The sequence below is a fragment of the Carassius auratus genome, chromosome 18 (assembly GCF_003368295.1).
Source record: "Carassius auratus strain Wakin chromosome 18, ASM336829v1, whole genome shotgun sequence".
In the NCBI taxonomy this organism is placed as follows: Eukaryota; Metazoa; Chordata; class Actinopteri; order Cypriniformes; family Cyprinidae; genus Carassius; species Carassius auratus.
In genome coordinates, this window is record NC_039260.1 from 16,689,806 (window position 1) to 16,717,715 (window position 27,910).

Below are 27,910 nucleotides of genomic sequence, written 5' to 3' on the forward strand. Positions count from 1 at the left end.
TCCTTCAGCATGCTTATGTGAGAGCAAGCGGTAACCCCTGTGTGACAGGCCAAGACTTAATATAATGCTATGCTCTTGGTCGTATCAACTTTAAAGGAAACTATTCCTGATCCCAAGCCTTGGGCTCTACCCCTGATCCAGGAGTCTGGCCCTAACAGGTAAGTGTGGGTACGTAGCCTAGGCCTTAATCCATAAGGGATAATGTCACAGACAGTCGTCTAACATCCCAGGGCAACTACCATGGAAATGGTAGAGTTGGTACTAAGTGCTTGCCATGGTTATGGCCTGCACTCCCCTTAACATGGTGGTGTGTATACCGTTCCCCATAGTGATCCCTAAAGGATGCAGTTAGAAGTTCCCTTGAAAGGGAACATCTCAGGTTACTTATGTAACCATGGTTCCCTGAGTATTGAATGAGACACTGCGTCCTTTAGCTTCCTGCCTTGCTTTGGATCCAAGTTTCAGATGAAGAAGTGGATGAGGTGTTCTCCCGGTGCCTATTTATACTATAGTCGCACTAGTAGTGACGTCATGGGCTGTCGCTGTCCAGTGTGTTGTTGGTGTTTTTATTCTTCAGACACCGGTCACGACGAAGCATTCCTCATTCCCTACTCAAGAAACCATGGTTACATAAGTAACCTGAGACATTTTTGGTCTGTTGTAGGCTTGTGCAAATGTGTAAAATGTAAATAAATGATTCAATCAATGATGAACTGATTTGCCATTTGGTAGAATCTAGCTAATTTAGATAAATGTCAACCTGCATAGGTTTTATGATGCCTTGATTCTCAAATATGTAAACATATTTGATTAATTTTGAAAGCTTACAAATCGTGTACAGTTGTCATATTGTGTTCTTCTCCATTTACTAAATGTAAATGTATAATCTGGTTCCTGAAACAAAATCAGTTGTGAACCACTGATCTATATCCCACTTGCAGGAAAAGAAATCTCTTCTGTGCAAGAGCAGGTTTGAGCAGAGTATTTCTGTAGGGAGCTGAGATTTATGGTTTATGTGACATTTAATGGGCCTTTTTTCATTCTGTTTCCACTATCTGGCATAGCATGAGAAGTCGTGTGGAGAGGCAGCATATGATGTTGATGTAAGAGCTTTGCCAGGTGTGTCTGAATCTGTGCTTGGCTCCAGGACACAAAGGGAGTACAGTAGATCCCACAGCCAGACAATAAGGATTGCTGCCTTAATACAGACTAAACCATCATCGCTATATGAGTGGAGTCTTCTGTAATTTATTGTCCCAGGACTCACAGCATCTAATATCCATAAGATCCTGACAATATAATTGGTGCTCTTGGACAGCAAATAGTGACCCCAAATAGCATAGAAGTAATAATAGTTTCCTTTAAAGAGTTAGTTCAACCAAAAACAAAAAATTCTGTCATCATTTACTGAGTCTTATGTTTTTCTTAAACCCATAAGACTCCCGTTGATCTTTGAAGCACCAGTGCAAGTTTGCGTCGCTATCTCTTGTTAGCCAGGGTTTAAAGTTCAAAGCATAAGGAAAATCAGTACTGAAACAGTGGTACTTGTCAGTTGCTCAGAAACATTTTTATGAATTTTTACAAAGCATGGATGTGACAACGTGATATGTGCAACACAAATCTTCCCAAATTCAGGTCTGCCAAAATAAAAGCTCCATCAACAATCCTAAAAGTTAGTACTGCAAATTTTCTTTTGTTCTGTCAAATAAAATAAAAATTAAGACAATAATAATAGTAATAATTACAACAGCTTTATTAATACATCTATTATTATATTATACACATAGTGTTCAAATTGGGATCTGTAATAGTTTCTAATGTTTCTAATGGCATAAGCCAGGGAATATTTTGAGATCAGTTTCATTGCAATAGACTAATGCAATAACAAGTTATTAGCATTTGTATAGGTGTAATTATTAATGGTTAATGAATGGTTTGTTAATCTTTATCCAATATGTGGGCTGTCACTAAATTGATGCGGCATGGTCAGTGTGAGTTGACAATGACACATACAAAGTTTGGAGCAAATATGTCAAAGCCTCAGAAACACTGGTCTCAATACGCCAAACCGTTGCTGAGATATAGCCTCACATACATTTTTACATGCTTTTTGTGAAATTTGTGTCATTCGAGAACAGTTGGACGAATAGGACGAATAGGACAAGTTCGAAAAAGTCGTTTTTTCGAACAATTGAAAATAGTGAAAAAACTAAACCTTTTTTATTTTTTTTATTTTGGGGTTCATTCGACTCGGCATGAGCCAAGGATTCAGAGGGAAAAGGGAAATTTTAATTGTCTGGTTTACGGTTCGGAAGTTATTAGCATAAAGAGGCTGACATTTTTGACAAGTGATGGCGCTAGAGAGTTTGAGTTAGAGACTCCAAATTTGCTATGGGGAATGTTGATACTGTCCTCTATCAGTGTAGAGCTCATAAAATATACATGGAAGCCTAGCCATATTTGCTTGACACTTGATTCATATGGATTATGTTCAAAATGTTTTATTAACTTTTTGAACTATCTAGATTTGGTTGAATTCACTTTCCATAGAGAGACTGGGCTCAGGTTTCATTAAAAATGTCTTCATTTGCTTTTAGAAAATGAACAACCATCTTAGGCCAGGCATACACAGTGTCATTTTCTTTCAATTTTGAGCTAATTTCTGTCTTGTGTGACTTTTTTGGCTTTGTCGTCTGTCTTTTTTGACGTGCAGTGTGTAAGGGGTAACAAGAAGTGAGTAGCCACTTCTGACCAGCATTTGGATGGTCAGATGAATTTCTGACATGCTAGATATTTTGGTTTTGATTAGACACAGACGCATGTGCCAAAGCCTCCCTTTACAAAGCTGAGAAGATCATTTATTTTTCTAGTCTAATGCATAAGATTATATGGGTATGCAGAGCTTTATTTGGGAGGTTAACCATGTTCTACATCACATGTAATTATAATTTCCAAGAGTGCATTTGCATTGCTAGTGTGCATGACTTTAGTCAGATTCTCACCTGGAAATTTCCAGCATAATCCTCCTCTTGGTCTCCATTGTGCCCTTCCTTCAGAGCAATAAGAGTAAAGCCTCTGAAGTATGCAGGGTTGGTTGCATACAGGGATACTGGAAATAATAACAATAACAATAATCAGTTACATTATATTTCTGGTTGCTTTCACGGGTCAGTCAAAAACAATAAAACACATACAATGATCTGATTATTCTGATACAGAATTAATAATAATTCCTAAGCTTTGCCCATTTAATCTTTAGCTACTGAGGATTGTTATCCGCAGTGGAGGGGCTGAAGGAGACCGCTACAAATGCTTGGAAGATAAGTATGGTTAGCAAGATGCCTACATTTTGTTTGTGGAGTTGGGAAGGTGAAGGAAACAGACGAAACAGCTGATGCAAGAGCAAGGTGAGCACTGCTTATATGCTTCAGCAGTTCACTGAAAAATTTGAAGAGTTCACCGCTCCCAAAAATGCATTAAGGAACTTCACCTCTTTTCTAGTCCAGAAATTCTCACTTTTTTTGTTAAAATACCTCCAGTAAAATAGTCACGTAACCCATTTTAAGTATCTCACTAAATTATTCAACATAAAATGCACAAAGAAACTGATCATTGGTTAATGCACAGTACAAATTAGAAAGTTAGAAATATTCTAAACCTTTCATTTGCATACTGAAAACAAATTTACAGTAACATATAGGATGTATATAACAGAAATAGATGTAAAATTGTTTTTGTTCACTCATTCATTCATTCATTCATTCAGTCAGTCAGTCAGTCAGTCATTCAGTCATGTTAGATATGACAACATTATCTAACATAAATCAAACAATCAAGCCTCATGCCTCAGTATTAAAATTGTATTCAAATTGTATAAGTTATTTGGGAGATAAGAAGCATTTAAATTAAACATTTTATAAAACTCTCAGTTGTCAAATCTAAAGTTTTTGACAGTCTAGTTGATAAATTCAAATAAAATGAAATATGTTTTATATATATATATATATATATATATATATATATATATATATATATATATATATATATATATATATATATATATATATATGTATATATATATATATATATGGACTTAAAACGTTATAGTTACTAAGACAACTTCCCCGCCTCATAATAAAACCCAGTTTCCATTATCACTTGGGCAATATGCCCCATCATGCTAAATATCATAGGCAGCTTGTTCGTTTTTTCAGACAAAGCCCCTATCTGCAGAGCGCGCACTGTGAAGCGTCTTTGTCCGCGCCGGTGGTCCTGACAACAGCTGGAACATTGACATGTACCTCGGTAAGTGCTGCCGGGTTGATAATGCTCCGGGTCTCCTTCCACTCGCAGTCTGAACTCATTGAAGCCCTCCCTCCTGCTTCCAGCTCCGTGAGGCTGAGCCCGCGTTATCCAGCTGCAATAGCCGTCAGATGGAGCCGCTCTGTCCGGGGGCTCCTCGGGTACACTCGCGCACACGTAGAAGGTTAACATCAGCAGGACAGCGGCTGTCCACATCTCCGATCGCTTCACTTTCATTTCCGAATATGCACTTACAAGCGTGTTTTTAGAGTGCTGAACTCTTAGTGGAAACTACACTTGGCTGTAATAACAGGCTCACATACGTAAATGCTGATATATCCGCCTTCACCCTGTTATTTTGAACAGAACTGAAGAGAGAAAGAGAGGTGAGGAATCGCCCGTCTGTATCGAGTGGCACATTCAGAGTGGACTGACTCTAGCGCTGCTCTCACACTGACAGCTGAATGGATTCAGCCACATGAACTTAAAAACAAAGACCATGCTCAGAGAGAGCCCCGGTTTTTAGATATTTTGAGAATCGTCAGAACAATTTTTATTCGTTGCTTATTATTTATAATTTGTATAAATATTTCATTGCATTTCGTATTTTATAATTATTGCTTTAATTATATTAATTCACTGGAGCATTGCTTTCTCAAGCGCTCTCAGTGTTTGCCTGTAAATATTAGAGCACCCAATTGTAGGACTCTCTTCTCCTTAGCCTACTTGTAGATTAACTTTTAACTTCTGTTTCAAATGTCAAACTTTATTGTGCATTTTTGTAAATATTATGCATTTTAAGAAATTACAAAACGAAAGTAAATACAAATATGATCCACGACTATGACCTCATCGTAATATTTGCATTGTACATTTCCATTGGTCTTCTTTCTCTACAACATTCTGCATATAGTTTTTGTGATGTGATTAGCCTATTTTCTTTCTTAAAAATGAAGTGTGTGTGTGTGTGCGTGCGTGTGCGTGTGTGTGTTTAAGTGTACTGGTATCTTTTATGACACAAATGTATAAAATGACATGGGTACTACAAGGTAAACATGATTTATGAGGACACTTCATGTGTCCCTTTAAACAAAAGGCTTAAAAAACTTACAAAACTATGATTTAAAAAAAAAAAAAAACATTGTAAGTAGTTTTCTGTAAGGGGTACATTTATTTGTAGAGTTGGTGTAGGGAGAAAATACAGTTTGTACAGTATAAAAACCATTACGCCTATGGAGAGTGACTCTCCGAGAGTCCCACAAATGAACAGTGAACCACAAATGCAAGTGTGTGTGTGTGTGTGTGTGTGTGTGTGTGTTTGTATGTGTTTGTGTCATTTTACCAAACCATACTGCAAAAATATGTTTAAACGTGGAGCCCAAATAGGGTCAATTAATGGGTAGTTCCACCCCAAACACGTTAATGGTTGAAACAACATTGCTTCCTGGTCAAGATGCTTAAAGGCATGGTGCACTCAAAAAAAAAAAAAAAAAAAAAAACAGCCATGAGGGGTCTCACTTTGACTGAATGTTATGTTCTCACTCATCATGTCATCACTCTGTCATCACTCTCTGTCATATCGCATGCCTAAACGCCAGCAAGAGCCTATATCCCCACCCGCCCTGAACAGGTATGGTAACTGTTAACATTATTGTCATTCAAAACGTCCAACGAATCGCCATTAACCGAGAGCAAAGGCTCTAGCTAGCATTTTTAGCATGCGAACATGACACTATGACATGATGCTATAGACCCCTTAATCGCCTACGTCACTATGACATCACCAATCTAGCTGGAGGAAAAACATAAGGAAGAACTCATAGCAGGCACACTTATTAGCTAACACTAGTTTAAGGTTTTGACTTTAAAATGTCGTGTTGTGTTTTTGGTTGTCAAAAATATTAGGAACAGCACTTTTGGTCCAAAACTAAAGTTTTACCGGATCCCGGCAGACATTCCTTCACAGAAATGAAGAAGAAAATTGTGGTTGAATGCAATAAGGCGTACTGACTGGACTGAGATGTTCATAAATAATGCCAGTGTTTGCAGTGCTTACTTCATATCAGGTAAAATAATCTATGCATATGTACTGGTGTGTTGGTTTTATCTAGTACAAATCAGCAAGTTTCTGTTTTTAGGTGAAAAGTCACCAACCTTCAGCGCACTAGCTAGCTTAAATGTTACCAAAAAATATACAGTACAGACCAAAAGTTTGGACACACCTTCTCATTCAAAGAGTTATCTTTATTTTCATGGCTATGAAAATTGTAGATTCACACTGAAGGCATCAAAACTATGAATTAACACATGTGGAATTATAAATGGAATTATATACATAACAAAAAAGTGTGAAACAACTGAAAATATGTCATATTCTAGGTTCTTCAAAGTAGCCATCTTTTGCTTTGATTACTGCTCTGCACACTCTTGGCATTCCCTTGATGAGCTTCAAGAGGTAGTCACCTGAAATGCTCTTCCAACAGTCTTGAAGGAGTTCCCCGAGAGATGCTTAGCACTTGTTGGCCCTTTTGCCTTCTGTCTGCGGTCCAGCTCACCCCTAAACCATCTCGATTGGGTTCAGGTCTGGTGACTGTGGAGGCCAGGTCATCTGGCGCAGCACCCATCACTCTCCTTCTTGGTCAAATAGCCCTTGATGCCTTCAGTGTGACTCTACAATTTTCATAGTCTTGAAAATAAAGAAAACTCTTTGAATGAGAAGGTGTGTCCAAACTTTTGGTCTGTTCAGTATATATATATAACTTCAAATTGGCAGTTTTAAAAGCCTCTGCTACTAATTTGAAAGCATCATTTTAAAACTATTAAGTTACTCCGAGCTGCTTCAGTGAAGTTAAAAGCTTATTGTATTATAGAGACAAGATGAGTATTATGAGAGAGATGGACTGAGTGAATGTGATTATCTGCATTTAAAATGAATAAATCCCCTTAACTGTCAAAGATCAGTGACGGCCCCAGGTTATTGTTGTTTCATTTAACAGCACATTACAACACACTCTGTGCATCAGTAGAAAGATTGCTTGATATTTGACCACTGTTTTGTTTAAACATCGTTGCAGTGACAGTGACATGCATTCATATTCAGTCAAGTTTGGATAAGTGATATTTACACCCTCCTGTGTCGAGTGAGCAGTCCAGTAGCGGTGACTTCATCCACTGGTTGTGCTGGTAGCAATGCAGTGGGAAAAGGAGCAGAAATCCGTTTCACATCGTTGAACAAGAAGCGCTGGAGGAAGCTCCTGGAGAACCAAAGGGAACTAAAATCTGGAATGTGCAGATGTGGCCCTGGAGTAGGTGCAGAAGGTCCTTAGCCTGCACACAAGCAAAGGTACCTTGAAGTGAAGGTTTGCTCACCGGAGCTTAACCTTGTTGCAGATGTCTGTGTCTTCTGCCTCTCTTGGCTAGAGACTCAGAACTTGGTCAATCTTCTTTGTCCCTCTAGGCTGGAGACTCAGGACGTGCTGCATCTGTTATTGTCTCACTGGATGAAGACTCTAAATGAAGTCTGAACATAGATTATTTATTTCCTTGCAGGCTGGAGGCTCAGAACATGGTTGTATCTGTTGCTGACTCAAAGATGGAGAATTAGAAATTGTCATCTGTTACTGCCCCTTCCCTAACGGTGGCCAAGGCTCAGAATGTTGGTGATCTGTTTCAGTCCTTTCCTTCACAGGACTCAGACTCAGAAAAGAGGTTGATCTGTTGCAGTCTCACCTTCACATGCCAGAGACTCAGAACAATTGTTGATCTGTAAGTGTCTTCTGGATGTGTCAGAGAACTAAGGCTGATCTGCTATCGTCTCACTCATGAGGAGACTCAGAACTTGCTCTGTTAGTGTCTTTTCCCTGACAGGACTCTGAACTGGTGTAGCTGTTATTGCCTCTTCACTCATGGCACTCAAACTGGGTCCTGGAATGTGCTGTCCACTACAGAGTTCAAGTTTTAACTCAGAGTTTGTTGAACATCCTTTCTGGAATACATCTCAGGGATGAGAAGAAACCCATTAGCTAAACCCTGAAATTTTGGTTGATTAACTCCAAACCTTGCTTATTTGAGTAAGTTTCAGCTCAGAGTATATTCCTGGTTAAGAATCAATACATTCTCAATATAGCAACAAATCGACAAGTCATTATGAAAATGGACTCTAAGAAAAAGAGTGGCATGCTGTTTATTTTTTCTTCTTTTGTTCAGTGGTCATTCACATGCTTGGTGCATATTGTAACTTAATTGATGGCTGTGCAATTTTTCTTTTTCTTTTTTTCATTTACTCTTTAATCCTTGAGCATAAGAATATATTTTTGGTTTAATGTTAATTATATATTAAAGAAATTCATACCAGATACATATTTTTATTATAGAAATACATAATAGAAAATGATGATCCATGTGTAAGATGATGAGAATATAAATTGTAATAAATATATACATAATATAATCAATTAGACATTACCTTGGCTTGTCATAAGTTTTTTTATAACTTATACAGATAACTGATATGCCAACAAAATATGTCACAGGTCAGGGGGGCCAAGCTGGACTGCGCCCTCCCCTAAACCAGGACCACCTCGAGGAGCGTATCAGAGGGAAGAGTCGGAGACAGAGAATAAATTTAACAAGTTTTATTTTGAAGTAAAAACAAATTGGGAATCCTAAACTAAAATCTTCTTTGTTACCCTCAGGGCTTGAAGGTAAACAATGCAGCGACCGGGGACTCTCCCGCCCTCTTCCTCTGTGCGGGCCCCGCAATAGATGGACAGATGGGTGGTCAAGTAGGTATTTCACAGGTGGGAATACAATCGGCAAGCCCGCAGTCTGGTAAGTCTCCTCTGGTAATTAAATACTTCCAAACTCCCTTCCCTTCTTCACAGATGCAGAATTTGGGACGGATGGATATCGGTCAGGTCCGTACACGGCAGATACACAGCCTTGAGGTGGGGATGTGTTTGGCAAGTGAGGGGTCCGGTAAGTCTCCTCCAGTAAGTATGTAATTCCAGCCTTCCTTCCTTCTTCCACAGGTACGGAATTTGAGGCGAATGATATCAGTCAAGTACGTATACGGCAGGTGCACGGTCTTCAGTAAGGTGGCTTCTCCTGACACCGTCAGAGTGGATATTCCAGACAAAGCGTGCCCCTCTCACGTTCGTGACAAAGGACAGTCACCTCTCTCAGCACAGGTGGGCCACAAGGATGCAACAAACTCTAAGTCAACAGGCTGTGCAGGGTTTCTACTGAAACAGACAGAATGGATGCTTCAGACAAAGTATACAGTTCACATGCGTTGGAAGGAACGAACACTTCTCACAATACGGATGAATAGCAGGGATACAACAGACTCGAAGTCAACAGGCTGAATGGGGCTTCCTCATACAGATGAGTAGCAGGGATACAGCAGGCTCGAAGTCAACAGGCTGAATGGGGCTTCTTCTGAGACGGACAGAATGGATGTTTCAGGCAAGTATACAGTTCCCATGCAGTGGAAGGAGCGAACACTTCTCACCATACAGTTGAATGGCAGGGATACAGCAGACTCGAAGTCAACAGGCTGAATATGGGCTTCTTCATACAGTTGAATGGCAGGGATACAGCAGACTCGAAGTCAACAGGCTGAATGGGGCTTCTTCTGAGACAGACAGAATGGATGTTTCAGGCAAGTATACAATTCACATGTATTGGAAGGAGCGAACACCTCTCACCATACAGTTGAATGGCAGGGATACAGCAGACTCGAAGTCAACAGGCTGAATGGGGCTTCTTCTGAGACAGACAGAATGGATGTTTCAGGCAAGTATACAATTCACATGTATTGGAAGGAGCGAACACCTCTCACCATACAGTTGAATGGCAGGGATACAGCAGACTCGAAGTCAACAGGCTGAATGGGGCTTCTTCTGAGACAGACAGAATGGATGTTTCAGGCAAGTATACAGTTCACATGCATTGGAAGGAACGAACACTTCTCACAATACAGACGAATAGCAGGGATACAGCAGACTCGAAGTCAACAGGCTGAATGGGGCTTCTTCTGAGACGGACAGACTGGATGTTTCAGGCAAGTATACAATTCACATGTATTGGAAGGAGCGAACACCTCTCACCATACAGTTGAATGGCAGGAATACAGCAGACTCGAAGTCAACAGGTTGCACAGAGCTTTTCTGAGGCAGATAGTAAATATTTCAACAGGGCATCTCTTCTCCTATTAGCACAACAGAGGGGTTAATTCACATCCCAGATGATAAATCCTCAACATCCAGACAGTTGGAACAAATCAGTGTCGCAGGACTCTTACTATTGACAGTCAGCCCTCATGACACATAGAGAGTGCATGGCAAACAGGAATGTAGCTTACACACACACACGACAATTCCACTTCAAACATATATTGTGGGGGGAAACATCAATTTTAGCCACTGCAAACTCACTTCACGACGTGCAATTTAAAGCCAGCACTCACATTCGGGTTTCTGTCCGAAGGGAAGGGGGAGGGCGCAATCCTCACTGCCACGGAGGATGTTCTGAGATGTTTTTCTTCACAGTCACAGGCAGAGTTCACATCACCATTTATAGAGGAGGGAGAGGTAAGAGATCGGTAATGAATCAATACAATCCACTCAGTGATATTTATGATCGTGATCCAAACACTCCAAACCACATCCAATTCAGTGTCAAACGTGTGCAATTACAAGACTCAGTTCTCAGTTACTTAGCTCCTCTCCAATGCAAACAGGGTATTTCACTCTCCTTCTGTTGTCCTCGAATCCCTCAGCAAAGCAACACTTTCCACTTCATTCACCCGTCCTCCAGCCACTATTACCACCCAATAAAACGACTTTTCACGAGGGAGAAAAACCACACGCACCACCTCTCTCTCTTGGTTTTTATCCTCTCCACTGTTGATGAGGCCTCACGCAAACTCTGAGTAAATCCCCCACACCTGTTGCCAATCCATCATTTGGGGTTGTCACAGCAACAAACACACACACAGGCCTGGGAACAGAGTTACACTCAAAGCGTTCCCCCGGGAACACTGCTTCAGCGGGAATAAGTTCCACACGCCATTTGTCACACTGTGACAAATATAATAACCATATAACACGTTTAAGATACTATATGGTTTGTATGAGATTTTCTTGAGATTTAGGGTATTTTCATATCAATAAATAATGTGTACACCTGAAATTATAATTTTTGCAGCTATATAAAAGACTATAAATAGAATATTTGAACAACAGTGAATGACCGAATTCTACATGAGATCGCAAAAGGAAGTTATTAAAAACACACAATGGTGGTTTAAACTGAGTTTTGAATAAAAATGTAATAATAATCTCATAAACTGTCTTATGTAGCTTGATGCTAATGTTAGCTCTAATGCAATTATGCTTGTATTTTGGGACGGAGGACCAAAAGAACACTTCTTCCTCCTTCTCCTTGGCCGCGGTGCAGAGACAATAGCCGGATCTATTACTGGTTGGGGAAGTTCAGCAAGAGCAGTGACTGGTAGTGGGAGGACAGTCTCAGGCAGGGTTGACTCCGATACTGAGGGCTCCGAGGCAGACTCCCAAGATAACCGTCTCACTCGTTTCTTGCACAGACTGATTAGTGTAGAAGGTGTCTCGGGATTTGGGGAGGGAAGAGCCAGATCCCCCAGTGTAGCAACGGACAGGACACGACCCGCCGAGAGTACTGGCAGCTTGGCAGAAGGTGGGGATCTCGAGGGGGAAACCTGCGGCTCCCCCTGGGAAAAACTCTCCCATAGTTGGGCATAGTTCCTAAGGATCCACTCACCCTGGGACGACGTGGGGGTGCGGGGATGAACTCAGGCGCAGACAGAATGCACTACACAGGGTTTATCAATGACAAAAGGGGAAAACAAAACCCACAAAGGGGAAAACAATGACTATGGAGTAGACAAATAACTTAAGACTTAGACTAGTGTGCTGAGTAGGACTTTTACCGGCAACGCCACATAGGGAATTTCCCCCCGAGAATAAGATTTGACAAACTCAATAGTTAAACCACCAAAATACAAAAAGCACACTGGTTTGAATTATGCATGAAGCCAGAGACGTAGTTCCGGTAAAAGACAATTTTAGTCATACAATTACTAAAATACAAGTATACCATACACCCTAAAATAGGGGAAATGAGTGCTGAGGCCTAACCAGTGGAGAGGTAGGGTCAAGGGGTGTGGGATCTCAGGGAAGGATTCCCCAATCACACGTGAACACTCACACCATGATAAAAAAAAAAAAAAAAAATAAGCAAACAAGGGAAAACACAGCACACAAGAAGAGACCACCACCGAGGACACCGACAACACCACTTTCGGCACTGTGGGAGAGAGAACAGTCAATTACTGGGGAGGGAAATAAATCAATAAGCCAAAAATAAATGAAAAAAAAGCAACTTCAATCTAAGGCAATTCTAGGCAGCAAAGGGGACTTAATAGCTGCCTAGAGCCTAACAAAAAGAACCAAAGTTTAACAAATCAAAGTTTCAATCAAAAATGAAAATCTATATCAAAACTTTAAGAAATATAAATTAACCAAAATAATCACTTAATCATAAATTTAACAAAACCCCATAAACATAGACCCCAATCTCCACACACATTAAGGAGCACAGTCAGTCCAAAAGATCAATCACTCAAATACAGCCCTGCCAGACACCCAATTGGGCAACAGGTCCTGGTGCTGGAAGGCACGTAACGGCGTTCAGAGCTTGAAGTGAGTTCCTGTAGCTATATCTGGTTAAGCGGTTTACAGTTAAAACAATAGTTGAGGCAAAACAGCAGCGTGACAGGGAAAGGAGGGGCTGGTGCAGATACCAGCACAAGCGAAGCGGTTTACAACCCTGATGCACACAAACCAAAGTCAGTAACGGTTTGTGATTAAAATACACACGTAATGCCAACTAGTATACATACGTACCCATCAAGGAGCCTCACACCAATAGTGACGCTAATAGAGCTACACTGAGCCAGCAGCCAAACTCAACCCGGTTCCATCACAGGAATGATTGGGTTTATAACAGGGAGAGACTGCAAAAAGACACTGCACGCCGTAAGTGTAAACAAGGCCTACAGATGAATCAAATCAGCCCATTGCATTACCTGTCGAATTACCGTGACTGCACTGTGAAGAGTCAAAAACCAAAATGTGCCTCCGGCAACAAAGAGTAAAGAGTGTCCATAGGGAACCCCTGCCTATATAGCATGCAGCCAAGTCCTGATTGGTCCAGAGAGAGTGTGAGTGTGATTGAAACCACTGCGACCAATCAACCAATTACAATCAGTTGTGATTGGACCCATTACGACCAATATCAACCTGCTACACTAGAAACAAACAATAAACAAAAGACTCTTCACTCAGGAACTCTCACTACAGAAAAACAATCACAGGTCTCACAACGTTTCTTCAAAGTGTAACAATGAACCGCACTAGAATGCAAACACAAGGGGATTGAAATAGGGAGAGTAATGATAACAAAACAGGTGACACAGGTAAAGCAATAATGACAGAACAAGGGGGCGGGGCAAGGAAACGAGACAACACAAGCACATGACCCAAAGACAAGGCCATGTGCTTGCACACAAAACATGGGCCTGTCATGACCCTGCCTCAAGACTAGAGAAAAATCAAGGACATGAGGGCAGAATCATGACAGCAGAAGGAAGCTTGTGAGCCTCGAAGGTAAATTGGCGAGCAGATTAGGCAAATTACCGCCTAATAGACATCTTAAAGAGCCAGTAAGATGAAAATTCTAAGCTTCCTATCACTGTTTATAAGTCCTGTACATTAGGTTTAAATCCATCCTAGGTTAAAAAACATTGTCATTTGTCAAAATATCATTTTAAAATTACCTCAATTCTCAGAGATTCCCAAACGGTTCGCGCGAAGCTGTTCAAAAGATTCAGTTTCCTTAAACCCCACCTTTCGGTAGCATACTGTGTTCTGATTGGTCAACTAACATAAGCAGTTTGGATAGGTTGTTCCGCACACACCTCCACGGTAAACTGTGCGTTAGCATCTGTTTGGGGTGAATTATGTCTTATTCCTCTCACCGCGAAGCAAACAGTAAAATAAAAAACTTGAACAGTCTCGCTGCTTTTTCTTCTGTGTGGGTGTATTCAAGCTACGCGCTTCAGTTTGAATCTGAATAGCGCGTTCAGTGCGGGGGCGTGGTCACATTAGATATAACGAAGGGAGACATGAAAAACAGACATCGCGTTGTTTTCATATGGATTACTTTATCACAGAATATCTGTTTTCGGCAGCACTTGTTTAGTTTTAAAGTACACATGTCAAGCTTTCTATAGATATCTCTCTCATGTCTCTTCGTTGAGTATTCACGGAGTTACACTTCATTTTAATGACATGTTTGTACATGACGATCAGCGCAGACAGGCTGCAGACAGCACACATACTGATAAGACGCTCGGGAGAAAACAGACACATAACTTCATAATCATACTTCAAGTTGTAATTCGGAGATGCTCGTTGTTCTAAATAAAGTAGGTAATGAACCATCTTTTATGGCCAAACGCTTTGAAAATCCCGCTGTACTCACCGAGATTAGAAAAGCAGTCATCAGTGAAATGTTGTGAACACAACAAAAGGGATTTGTTGTACTGCTCTGGTATTGTGGTGAAAATGAATTTTAGCCGCCATTGGTTCCTCTGATTTTCATTCTTTGGCAGTGAAAATAAAACAAACTTGCCTTTACATTTAAAAACACACTGTCTCCTCGACATGATGCTATCACACCAACCAGAGCGTCTGTGTGGGGGGGGTGGGGCAGGTCAGAGTTCCGTTTTTTCCAAGACGGTAGGCAGAGATTATTATGCAAAGTGTTCCTAGTGACGTACATAGAGATGGGCAAAAGATTTGAAATCTATAACGACTCGTTTCAGCGATTCAGAGTCGACTCCTTACTTTAGAAGCCAATAACTTTATAAATCGTGTACTTTTTGGTTTAATTATTTGCACATTGTTTACACAGATGGACAGCTACATCATACACTGTAATACAGGTAATTTTTGATTTCCCATCTGTGTGGCTCTTGTATTGCATCACTTATAGCTCTCAAACCTTTAAAATAGAGTTTAGGAAGATATATGCAACCACAGTTGTTAGTTTTATATGTAACCACAGTTGCTAGTTTTGGTTAACTATTGAAGCCTTTTCTCGTCAAAAGGTTAAACTTGATCGGCAATTTTGTGTGCATATTAAATTCCGCCTATTAGACAGTCTATTTTTTCATTTTGGTATTGCATCACTCATAGCCCTAACGTTTAAAATAGAGTTTAGCGAGATTTATGTAACCACAATCATTTGCTTTGATTAGCTCGTAAAGCCTTGTCTCTTGTCAAAAGGCTCAACGTGACTGCAGACTCTGATGAAAACTGCTGGCAGCAGCAAAGTCTGTGTCTGTATTCTTATCAATGATGGCGTAAACTCTTCTCCATGCTCCCAAGTCATGAAACTCGTATCTCCGATTAAACATGATTTTGGGGAAATGTTGTGTTAATGTTGTTACACAACAGTATATGATACCAATATAAGGTATAATACCAACTTTAACAATACAATGTTGAATAACTAAAAAAATATGCAGTTTTTTTTTTTTCTTAATAAAAAAATTATAATTTTGGAGATACGAGGATTCCGCCCGACAGTGACTATATATATATATACAGTATATATATTTGTGTGTGTGTGGAAAAATCACACAAATCCAATATATTGTATTTACATTATTACTTAATATAATCATAAACTTTGGTCACGAGACACTTAAGAAACAATTAGGTATTATTGCTATTTTAGATTTGGATCGTTTACAGTGGTTTGATTTGACATCTAATTTAATCTGTGAGAAATGTTTCAGATCGTCTAGGCACACACAGCATACACATATAATTATTAAATATTATTTTTTTTAGGAAATACATACTATACTATATATTATATAATATACTTTATATATATTCATAATATATAAATACATAGAGTAAATGAAGTAAAACTCTTACTTTTGTTGTTTTCCATGTTAAAACCAACTTCCCCGTCTGCTCCGCTTCACAAACGAAAGAAAATATCTCTATATGATATTATAAAAATAAATATTTTAAATCAGGTAAAACACTTACTTCTGGTCTCTCCCTTCTGTAAGTAACCCACGTCTGCACTGCTTAGCAGTTCAAATATGTGAGATGTAATGCTCGTTTAGGCGTGCACAGCATTTAAATATCGTCATAAATTAATATCAACTTATAAAATAAATGTAAATGAGGTAAAAGACTTACTTATGGTGTTGTCCTTTGATAAAACCAAATTACCCATCTTCTCCCCATCATGAGTGAAAGAAAATATCTCTCTTGAGAAAACTTTTTGGAGAAAACAGCACAAAAATATCGCTATAAACCAATATAATGTTATTAAACACATCTTTTAAATGAAATAAAAAAACTTACTTTCAGAATACCCTTATAGAAAATAAATGACGTCCTCGTCTGTTCCGCATAGTGAGTGAAAGGAAATGTTGTTGAAAAAAGTTCATGCACACACAGCAAATAAATATCGTTATAACACGATATGATATTACAAAACAAATTTTATGATTAAGATTAAATATTTTATTTTGTCGTATTCCATCCTCATATGTGCCGCATCGCGAGCAAAGAAAAAATGGCATCTGTGAAAAATATTTCAGATTGGCCAGGCGCGCACACAAGCAAATGTCCCGGATGTGACTATTAACACTCTCCACTGCATAGTGATTGGCCGAATGCCTCAAGTGTGTAATGGAAATATTACGCCCCTCACCATACTGTGATTCATGTCCCGGTCAGAACACCGGCGTGACAGGACAAAACAATAAAATCCATTAAAAATGATGCATTTGTTGCATCCAGTGGGGACAAAAAATACTGATCATAGAGATTTATACTGTCTTTTTTCGTGTTGAGTTGCATATCGCGCTGCGTAAACACAAAACTGAAAGAGCAGACGGGGGCCTGTGGCAGCCACGTGACGACCCCAGGCTTTGTCTAATGTGAAAGTCGATTCGGCAATCCACAGCATGAAGTTGATGTATTTCTTCAGCGACCAGCACGGATCAGCTCCTATAAAGGTCCCCTTCTTCGTGATCCCATGTTTTAAACTTTAGTTTGTGTGTAATGTTGTTGTTAGAGTATAAATAATATCTGTAAAATTCTAAAGTTCAAAGTTCAATGCCAAGCGAGTTCCTGCAGTAATGATGTCACTAAAACAGTTTTTTTGACTAACCTCCTCCCACATGAATTCACAAAACAGGGGGCGTGGCCTTGTTGCGCTCCGACGGAGAAGAAGGAAGAGCTGCGTTTGTGTTCGACATGTTGTTGAAACGCTGTTATTTTCATCTCTGAGTCTAATCATCTTAATTTGGGCTTCCCAAGGACGCTGTACTTGGAGATTAATGGTTACAATTTATGTTTAACTCGGTTCCCGAAAATTGTAATCCACATGTAAAACAATGTGCAGCACATTTTGCTGAGGACAGCTTGGTGAGGACAACTTCCTCAGTCTCAATCAATTTAATGCCGGATTCGCAAAAAGATTATTCTTGAAAGATCGAGCAGTTCCCTTTTCATCTGAAGAAGGTGTTGTTTATGGACCACAACCGGTAAGTGTATTTTATAATTTAAGTTGGTGCCTTTAACAGTTTCTGTAACTTCTCACACAAAGGGCAATGCTGTGTAGCTTTATTAACTAGATGTTAGGGCTGTGCAAAAAACGAATGCGATGTTCATGCGCATCTCGTCAGTAAAAATGCTCCTGTGATTTATAAGTACATCTCCAGCACGTGCGTTCTAGCCCAATCGCGTTACCAGGAGGGCAGCCTGCTCTAAGCTGGTGTTGAATCACAACACAGGAACTGCTGGCCCAATCAGAACTCGTTACGTATTTCTGAAGGAGGGACTTTATAGAACGAGGAAGTCATCAGCCCATTTTTATGACAGTGAAAACAGCAGTATACAGATAGGTGAATTGTGTGAAAAATACTGTGTTTTTTACACGCGAAACATGAAAACATGTTATATTGCACATTGTAAAGACAATCAAAGCTTCAAAAAAGCGCAATAAACGGGACCTTTAATAATGCATTTAACAATGCATTAACTAAGATCAATAAATGGTGTAGAAGCAGGCTGTTGTTTATTCTTAGTTCATTTTAACTAAAGTAGTTAACTAATGTTAACTAATGGCCTTATTTTAAATGGTATCCAGAATATTGTTCAAATTGTTCCCACGTTTAGTTATTATCTTGGAAAAAATATGAAAATGCACAAAAACACTATGAAGTGTATAATTAGTATTAAATATATTAAATAAAATACAAAACATATATATATATATAAAAAAAAAAATATATATATATATATATATATATATATATATATATTATATGTTTGCTCTTTTTTTTATGTAATATTTATTTACCCAGGACAATGTGACAACATTAAGTCTAACTGGGACACACACACACACACACAGACACACACACACACACACAAACACACACACACACACACAACTTCCTTTCCTGCTCAAATGTTGTATTTTCTTAATCAGGGCTCTTTTTAATTGCAACATATTAATAGAACCCATCTGTTCCTCAATAGGTTCTTTTGGCACAGATGTCCTTTATGTGGGTGTTTGAATTCCTAGGTCAAATAGTCAGATGCCTACCCACACAAGCAGCGGTGCCCTCTTTCACCCTTCAGCGCCGCATTAATCTCAGGTGGACTTTGATGTGTTATTCTTCTAAGATTTATCCATGCTTTATGAAGTGAGAGTTCAAGGACAACATAGTAATTATCTTATTTGCATTAAAAGGCTTTGTACGGACCACATGCATGCTGTGAAGTCATACAGTATGTGGTGTTTACAAAGGTGAAATATGTATTTATTTATTTTTTATTTTTTTATTTTTTTATTATTAGGTACTTTACAAGATTACAAACCTAATCTTTTATAATATAGATTGTAGTATTACTTAAATTTACTGTAGCACTATAGTTTTCCATGTTTATTTTGAGAGGATATTTGGATTGATTAGGAAATTTAACAAGAGGGTTGTTCACAGCACTTGTTGGTGAATTTGAAAGTCTTAAATAGTGTGATCATATAGCATGATCTTCAATTTTTGTGATTCATTGTCATTATTATGCAGAAATCAACACCCCACTCCCCCCAATTGAGGGTAATTATACCAGTAAATGTTCATTTTAACATACACTTGCTTTCAATTCCCTGCAGAGGACCTCCATCATGTGCATATGCAATTTGAATGGATGGCCACCAAAATGATCTGGCTCTAATATCTGCATTCTGGACAGCCAAGGTCCTTCAAAAGCCATTACAGAACATCAGTGTTGATGGCTAGCACTGTAAATCCCCAGGTAGAGGGTGAGAATTCAAGCGTAACTCATTGGGTCTTTGTCCTCTGTTTCCTAGGCCTGCACAGCATCCGTAAGGCTTTGAAGGAATTATACACTCCGTCAGACTCTATTGAACCTCTTGTATCGAAGCCATTCTGGTCAGGTGGAATTTAGTGTGAAATCAAAGCAAAGAAAACAAGTTACATCTCAACATCTAGAATATATCAAATCACAGGTGATTCATTCTTATGTCTTTATTTTTAAATCTCAAAATTTTAGCATACTGGGACAACAAGAAGAGCTGGAAGATACAGTATTGTTCAAAATAATAGCAGTACAATGTGACTAACCAGAATAATCAAGGTTTTTAGTATATTTTGTATTGCTACGTGGCAAACAAGTTACCAGTAGGTTCAGTAGATTGTCAGAAAACAAACAAGACCCAGCATTCATGATATGCACGCTCTTAAGGCTGTGCAATTGGGCAATTAGTTGAAAGGGGTGTGTTAAAAAAAATAGCAGTGTCTACCTTTGACTGTACAAACTCAAAACTATTTTGTACAAACATTTTTTTTTTTTCTGGGATTTAGCAATCCTGTGAATCACTAAACTAATATTTAGTTGTATGACCACAGTTTTTTAAAACTGCTTGACATCTGGGTGGCATGGAGTCAACCAACTTGTGGCACCTCTCAGCTGTTATTCCACTCCATGATTCTTTAACAACATTCCACAATTCATTCACATTTCTTGGTTTTGCTTCAGAAACAGCATTTTTGATATCACCCCACAAGTTCTCAATTGGATTAAGGTCTGGAGATTGGGCTGGCCACTCCATAACATTAATTTTGTTGGTTTGGAACCAAGACTTTGCCCGTTTACTAGTGTGTTTTGGGTCATTGTCTTGTTGAAACAACCATTTCAAGGGCATGTCCTCTTCAGCATAGGGCAACATGACCTCTTCAAGTATTTTAACATATGCAAATGTAACCCAGGTTACAAGAGCCAGCACCTGTGAATAGAGAAAAATATATATTACCACATATGTAAATAAAATAAGACTATTTTATTAATATCATCCCATTATTTTATTCATATTCATATTATATATCGAATTCTCAACTTATACTAAGTGAAATAATTAATAACAGAAAATGTCTAGGAAAATAAGTAAAATTAGAAACTGGCCGTTTAAGAGTAACCCCTACCTCAAGGTTGACGTCAAAAAGAAAAACAGAAAAAGGGAGAGAACGGTGAGAAGCGGAGACATGGCGATTTAGCAAAAACAGCTTTTGAACAGAGATTTAAAGTGTTTTAAGTTAAGTCGATCTGTAAGAGAAGTGTTTTGAAATATGAGAACAGTGTTCGCTCATTAGCAGTAAAGTGGTGCTTACATTAGACGATCGCGATTTCACTGGATCTGAAGAAAATAGGAAACAGAAAAAAGTTAATTCACTCGAGAGAAACCAAAAGAGAGATTTTTATTTTTCCATCCGGGATTGTTCTGTTTACTCACTATTTTCTTGGTAAGTGAATTACATGTATATGTATTTGCCTGTCCTTTATATAAATTAGTTAGTGTAGTGTTTCACTACAAAACAAACGTCTAAATTATGCTTTATTTCTGTTCAATGTTTTAGAAGAAAAATATATGTGTATATATGTTGATTTGTGGTCAAATGGTTATTTTATGTCAATAATATGTGCTGAAAGTGTGATGCTAAGCACAGGGAGTTATGCTAACCATGCGGTCTTAGCTAATGACTAACGCATTGATTTATATGGGTTGAGTAAGTTGAGCAAATCAGTTGTTGTATTTTAATGAGAAATGTGTTTAAAGGAAAAGAGATGTGTATATTGTGAGTGCAATTGTACATTTTTTCAGTGTGTTACTGAAATATGCTTTTGATATTGAGAGCTCTGATATTAATTGTAATTTTCTGCCTTGTTTTGCAAGGTTGGGTTTTTTTTTTTTTTTTTGTTGGTTTCTTTTCTTTTCTCTCTCTTCTTTGTTTATTGATGTTCCTGAGAGCAATGCTGATTCTGGATCTGGAGTTTTGTTGACGTTTGGGAGAATTGTTTCTGCTGTCCATCGAGAGAGAGAGAGAGAGAGAGAGAGACACACGGTTGCAGAAACTGGCGAGCCATCCCATTTCATAGAATCTGTAAGTTGTTCATCACACTGGTAGGAAATATTGTGTAAACCTGTTTTTTACTTTTTGGACACATTTTTTGCTAAGCATCGAAACTCTTTTCACTCAAGGATCTGAGTATTTTTGTTTCCACGTTGGACATTTATTTCAAAGGACTAAGCATTTGCTTTGGACTGATACCTTTTCATCTGGTTATTTACCTGTGCATTTTTGTTGTTTACTTTCTGTTGAGTTTTCTGAAAGAGTGTAAAACATTGTTGGTTATTTTAAGAGTGAAACTTTGAATTTACATTTTCAAGAGTGTGAAGTTGTATCAAACCAAAGAGTTATATATATTATATCATAATCTCATTAAACTATAGATAAATAAGTATAAAATAAATATAAATATATAATTAATATAATCAAATAATAGATAAACATATTAAGAGGTATTTAGGAGCTTTACATAAAGTGAGAGTTAAAGTGACTACTGTAAGTAGTTATTTCCATTAATTGAAAAGTGTTTGGTTCACTTGAGATTTACCATTGTCTATTCAAATTGTTATTCTTTTGCTCTTTCAAACAATCAAAATCTACATAAATACTTACCTTTTCCAGAAGTTGTTGTTGTGTTCTTTCTCCTGCTGCAATCCTGACTCCTGAGCGAACGTAGTCTTCTGATCCGGCCACACATACATAGAAGTAGCTGTGAAACCAAATTATTTCCTTACGTATATTCTTCGCGGGTGTTACACAAACTGATCCATGATCCCTGGTATGCGATAAATAGGCCCAACACCATAGTAGGAGAAACATGCCCATATCATGATGCTTGCACCTCCATGCTTCGCTGTCTTCACTGTGTACTGTGGCTTGAATTCAGAGTTTGGGGGTCGTCTCACAAACTGCCTGTGGCCCTTGGACCCAAAAAGAACAATTTTACTCTCATCAGTCCACAAAATGTTCCTCCATTTCTCTTTAGGCCAGTTGATGTGTTCTTTGGCAAATTGTAACCTCTTCTGCACATGCCTTTTTTTTAACAGAGGGACTTTGCGGGGGATTCTTGAAAATAGATTAGCTTCACACAGACGTCTTCTAACTGTCACAGTACTTACAGGTAACTCCAGACTGTCTTTGATCATCCTGGAGGTGATCATTGGCTGAGCCTTTGCCATTCTGGTTATTCTTCTATCCATTTTGATGGTTGTCTTCCGTTTTCTTCCACGTCTCTCTGGTTTTGCTCTCCATTTTAAGGCATTGGAGATCATTTTAGCTGAACAGCCTATCATTTTTTGCACCTCTTTATAGGTTTTCCCCTCTCTAATCAACTTTTTAATCAAAGTACGCTGTTCTTCTGAACAATGTCTTGAACGACCCATTTTCCTCAGCTTTCAAATGCATGTTCAACAAGTGTTGGCTTCATCCTTAAATAGGGGCCACCTGATTCACACCTGTTTCTTCACAAAATTGATGACCTCAGTGATTGAATGCCACACTGCTATTTTTTTGAACACACCCCTTTCAACTAATTCAACTAATTGCCCAATTGCACAGCCTTAAGAGCGTGCATATCATGAATGCTGGGTCTCATTTGTTTTCTGAGAATCTACTGAACCTACTGGTAACTTGTTTGCCACGTAGCAATAAAAAAATATACGAAAAACCTTGATTATTCTGGTTAGTCACATTGTACTGCTATTATTTTGAACAATACTGTATTTCAAAGTGATTCCCATGGCCCAAATAATTAGTTTCACAGTGTCAGTTCACTGAAGCAGTTTTATAGTTAATTAATGGAGTAGTTATACTCTAAGTGATTATTTATATTTTTAATTTAATTAATTATCTTCCAGCAAATAACAGCACTGTTTCCCATAGTGAGTACGATTTCACTAAAATTTAATGACAATGACATAATGAAAATACTGTTTTAAAAGTGTAATGTTAAAACCAGGATGACACAGTGGCCCAGCTCAAGTTCTATAATTACATTAAAGAAATGAAAGTTTATAACATTTTAAAGTGTCTTGTGAGCACACTTTGTGTATTTTTAATGTAGAAGTGGAAGTGGGCATGGCCCACAAATGGTAATTTCTAAATTGAATGTGCAAGGCTTCAGGTACTATTCGCTTAGAGTTTTGCTGCAAAAAAAAAAAGAAAAAAAAAAAAAAAAGAAAAAGAACAAATTGTTATGCTCGTTAATTTTGCAAACTGGTATTTCTTATTACATTATCATAATTGTTTACTTCACTTTATTGTTCTCTAGGTTACTCTTCTCCATAATTCTTAAATGGAAGAAGTTTGGAACAAACAGGTTGGTCAGGCAGAAGCCTCTTCTTAGTGCATGACACATACAAGCCTGCTTGAAAGTCTGCTTGCTCTGGTCTGATGAAGCTTAATTCCAAGTGAAATGTCTGGAGGAAACGAAGCACTGCTCATCACCTGTGCAATACCATTCCAGCTGTGATGCATGATTGTGGTAACATAATGGTTTGGTAGTTTTTCAGCAGCAGGGACAGTGGAATGGAGTTCATTTCTACTTTTGCATGTCTACTTAATTTGCTTCCCATTCAAATGTGACTATGTAATTCAAAGTCATGGATGCAGATTGCAATGCAGAGGAAACACAGAAGCTGCAGTAGAAGTGTCATTTACATGCATTTGCACGCTGTTTAACTCTGAAGTCGATTAATGCGGATACGCGTTTTGAGTCATTTTCTCCTGATAACCCCGAAAATAACTTAAATTACACTTTCAGTTTTAATCGTACACTGTAAAAAATAAGTGTAATTTTAACTGTAAAATTTTGTAAAAACGCTACGGAAAAAAACTGATAATAGGTTAACAGTAAGTTCCCGTACTATATACAGGGAAAAACTGTAAAAGATCTAACAAAGCATTTAATGTAAATTTACAGTAAAATTCTGTTAATTATACAGCTTTTAGAAGTAAAAAAAGAACAAATCAATGTATAATTTACAGTCTAAAACTGTAAACTGATATTCCCAGAATTCCCTGCGTGACACTCCACGTTTGAAAGTATTTTGTTTAAATAATCATGTTTTTAAATAGTTCTTGTTATCAGTTATGTACATTTGAGCTTTATGTTACATCTTCTGTTGCTTAATGAAAGTTTTTGCATTATTTAAGTATCACGTGTGTTACCATGATGGGGTTTTGTGTTTCCATAAATGTGCACCTTCTATATGTTAATATATACTTCTGCTTGTGGTGAAGCTACTTGTGATGAGCTTTGATACTTCATGTGGCTTTCTCTTATACAGTACCATCTTTATTATTATGGTGGTTGTCAGTATTTTCAAGGTACAAAACAGATTTAATTTTGTGTGTTGTTGAATTTACTGGTTTATATTCACATTTTCTTGTTTGTAAATTACAGCTTTATATTGTAAAATTAACAGTTTTTGACGTAAATGTGTTTACAGTTTTCTGTATTTTTACAAAATTATTCTGGCAACCACAGCTGCCAAAAAGTTTTTGTAAAAACAACAAGAAATTTTTTACAGTGTACAGATAAGAGCAATACATCAATCGAATCTGTTAAAGGATCTACTTTTTTTGGATACAGACATAATAACAACAAACCTTTGTGCACTTATAAAATAAAGATAACAAACAAGGTGGGCTGTCTGCAGCCTTTGTCTGCGCTGATCTTCATTTACAAACACATCATTAAAATGAAATGTAACTCCGTGAATACTCAACGAAGGATATCTATAGAATGCTGACATGTCTACTTTTAAACTAAACAAGTGCCGCCGAAAACAGATATTCTGTGATAAAGTAATCCATATGAAAACAACGCCATGTCTGTTTTTCATGTCTCCCTTCATTATATCTAATGTGACCACGCCCCTGCGCTGAACGCGCTATTCAGATTCAAACTGAAGCGTGCGGCTTGAATAAGCCCACACAGAAAAAAAAGCAGCGAGACTGTTCTTCAAGTTTTTATTTTATTTTACTGTTTGCTTCGTGATGAGAGGAATAAGACATAATTCACCCCAAAAAGATGTGATGTGGTTGAGGATTTGAGAAATGGATTTCCTCAGAAAAAATAATGAAGCACTTTATTCAGCAGAGATCATAAATATGAGTAAGTCTCTTTTTATTTATTTATATACTTGTACTAGTTTTCACATAATGTGTAAACATTTTACTAGACTTATTAGACTTTTTTTCCAAATACTTTTTCCAGACTGTAATTCCTGACTAAATGTATAATCAAGTGAAACATTATGAAGTTTCAATAACAATATACAATAATATACCATTCAAAAGCTTGATGTAAATAATATAAATGTAACAAATACAGATAACTCTAACAAATGTAAAAACAATGCAGTTCTTTCAATTTATTCCCCCTAAAAAAACCTGAAAAATATTCTCAGCAGCTCAGAGGGACATAAAAAATACCTTAACATGCAGTTACAAATGCATGTACAATGTTTTGATATTTTAAACATAACATATTGAACCAACAGTAGGAGGCAGTAAGTTACTGCTTAATAAGTGAGTCATTACGGTTGAACGAATCATTTAAACTGTTAATTTATTCAGGAACAAAACAGTGTCCTGTTGTTCAGAGATGCAAAACAGCACTGTGGCTGTGTTTGAAATTATTTTTGTTGGAGAAATAGAGCCAAAACAGGAAATATGGTATCTAAAAAGTTTTTTTTTTTTTTTTTTTTTTTTTTTTTTTTTTATAAAATCAATATTACATTTTTAATCATGCTTGCTTGTGGAGAGAAAAAAAAACTTGATTTTTTTTATGATATTAACTATATAAAATTATATAAACATACATTTTCTGCCCCCATCCTAAATCTGAAATGTGATAATAATTCTAAATGATTTTTAATACTGATTAAGTAAAAGAACACACTCTAAATGTGCAAACGCACACTAGTCTTACCTACTAGACTTCATCACCTAATGTATGCATGCACTCGGTAGGTCTGTTTTGTGTTTGATCTTTGCGATATTATCATAATATAAAATCGCACATCATTAAAACTATAATTATGATATTATAGCAGACCATCCATTTTGCACACCCCTATGTTTATATTTTTGTAATGCATTGTCTTCTTATCGATCCACCAGTTCATATTTAAAGCTCTGCATATTTGCAGGGTAAACACATGGGTCGATTTTCACATTGTTCTGAACTCTTCTCTCCCAGCAGGTGGAGCATTTGGTAGAAATATAACTGTTTCCCTGGTAACAGCAGAACACAAAGCAGCACTGGACTTTGAATGTTCAGGGCTCATGATTATTCAATGAAATCATAACATTAGCCTTTTGAAGTGTAATAGTCACATTCAGCCATATCACAATTCATTTTTTTTTTTTCGTCCCCAAATTTAAGACCTCTTGATATCATATTTAAGAACTTCTTGTACAATTTAAAAGCATATATTTAAGCATATTTGGCCTGCTCTAGTCTGGGAATAGAGAAGCGAAAAGTGGTGATATACAAACTTCTTCTGATGCTAAACTTTGTTAAAATAAACTTCATTAATTAAAAAAAAATAAATAAATAAAATAAAAAAAAAATCCTAGCTAGTCAAAGTACTATTTTGCAGATTTATTAACTGAATAAAATACAACTTTAGTAATTGAATGGTTTTCAAAAATGTTTTCTGTGTTAAAATTCAAACTACACAGTTTTCATACTCGTCGGATCACCATTGTTTTCCCCCTGCATGACTATCTGGGGTAGCATTCAGTTGCTGCTGTGTTCACATTGCATGAATTCACAATCGGAGGAATCGCAGACAGCTCTGTCTGGTCCTCAAACTACGTTTCACTACAAAACGCACGCGAGAAGTGATAAGGAAATAACACGAGAACCCGTGTGTGTCAGACCAGAGTTCTCGAGCAAGACTGGATTATTAAAAAGTATATATGTGTAGTCTTCAAATTGTCTGTGAGCTGATTTCCAGCTACAAGGAGAAAAAGAAAAACAGATTATGCAGGAGAGAGATGCAGGGAACAGGGACTGGGTGT

At 37.7% G+C, this 27,910-nt stretch overlaps 1 protein-coding gene and 2 long non-coding RNA genes across 3 annotated transcripts in view; 1 reads left to right on the plus strand and 2 right to left on the minus strand.

Annotated features, from left to right (window-relative positions):
* LOC113118547 (spondin-1-like) overlaps window positions 1-4,813 on the minus strand; it is a 199,962-nt gene extending 195,149 nt beyond the window's left edge. Inside the window, exons 1-2 of the mRNA XM_026287803.1 lie at window positions 4,302-4,813; window positions 3,003-3,109 (exon numbers count right to left, since the gene is read on the minus strand). Coding sequence (XP_026143588.1) covers window positions 3,003-3,109; window positions 4,302-4,539 — 345 coding nt within the window. The 5' untranslated portion in view covers window positions 4,540-4,813. The remainder of the gene's footprint in view (window positions 1-3,002; window positions 3,110-4,301) is intronic.
* A 15,922-nt stretch (window positions 4,814-20,735) lies between these two features.
* LOC113118548 (uncharacterized) lies at window positions 20,736-22,500 on the plus strand. Its single transcript, XR_003294336.1, has 2 exons — window positions 20,736-21,271; window positions 21,703-22,500. It is a non-coding gene; the product is annotated as an uncharacterized LOC113118548 (long non-coding RNA).
* On the minus strand, window positions 21,709-22,665 carry LOC113118549 (uncharacterized). Its single transcript, XR_003294337.1, has 2 exons — window positions 22,490-22,665; window positions 21,709-22,134 (listed from the first exon to the last, which is right to left on the minus strand). It is a non-coding gene; the product is annotated as an uncharacterized LOC113118549 (long non-coding RNA).
* Between the last annotated feature and the right edge of the window lie 5,245 nt (window positions 22,666-27,910).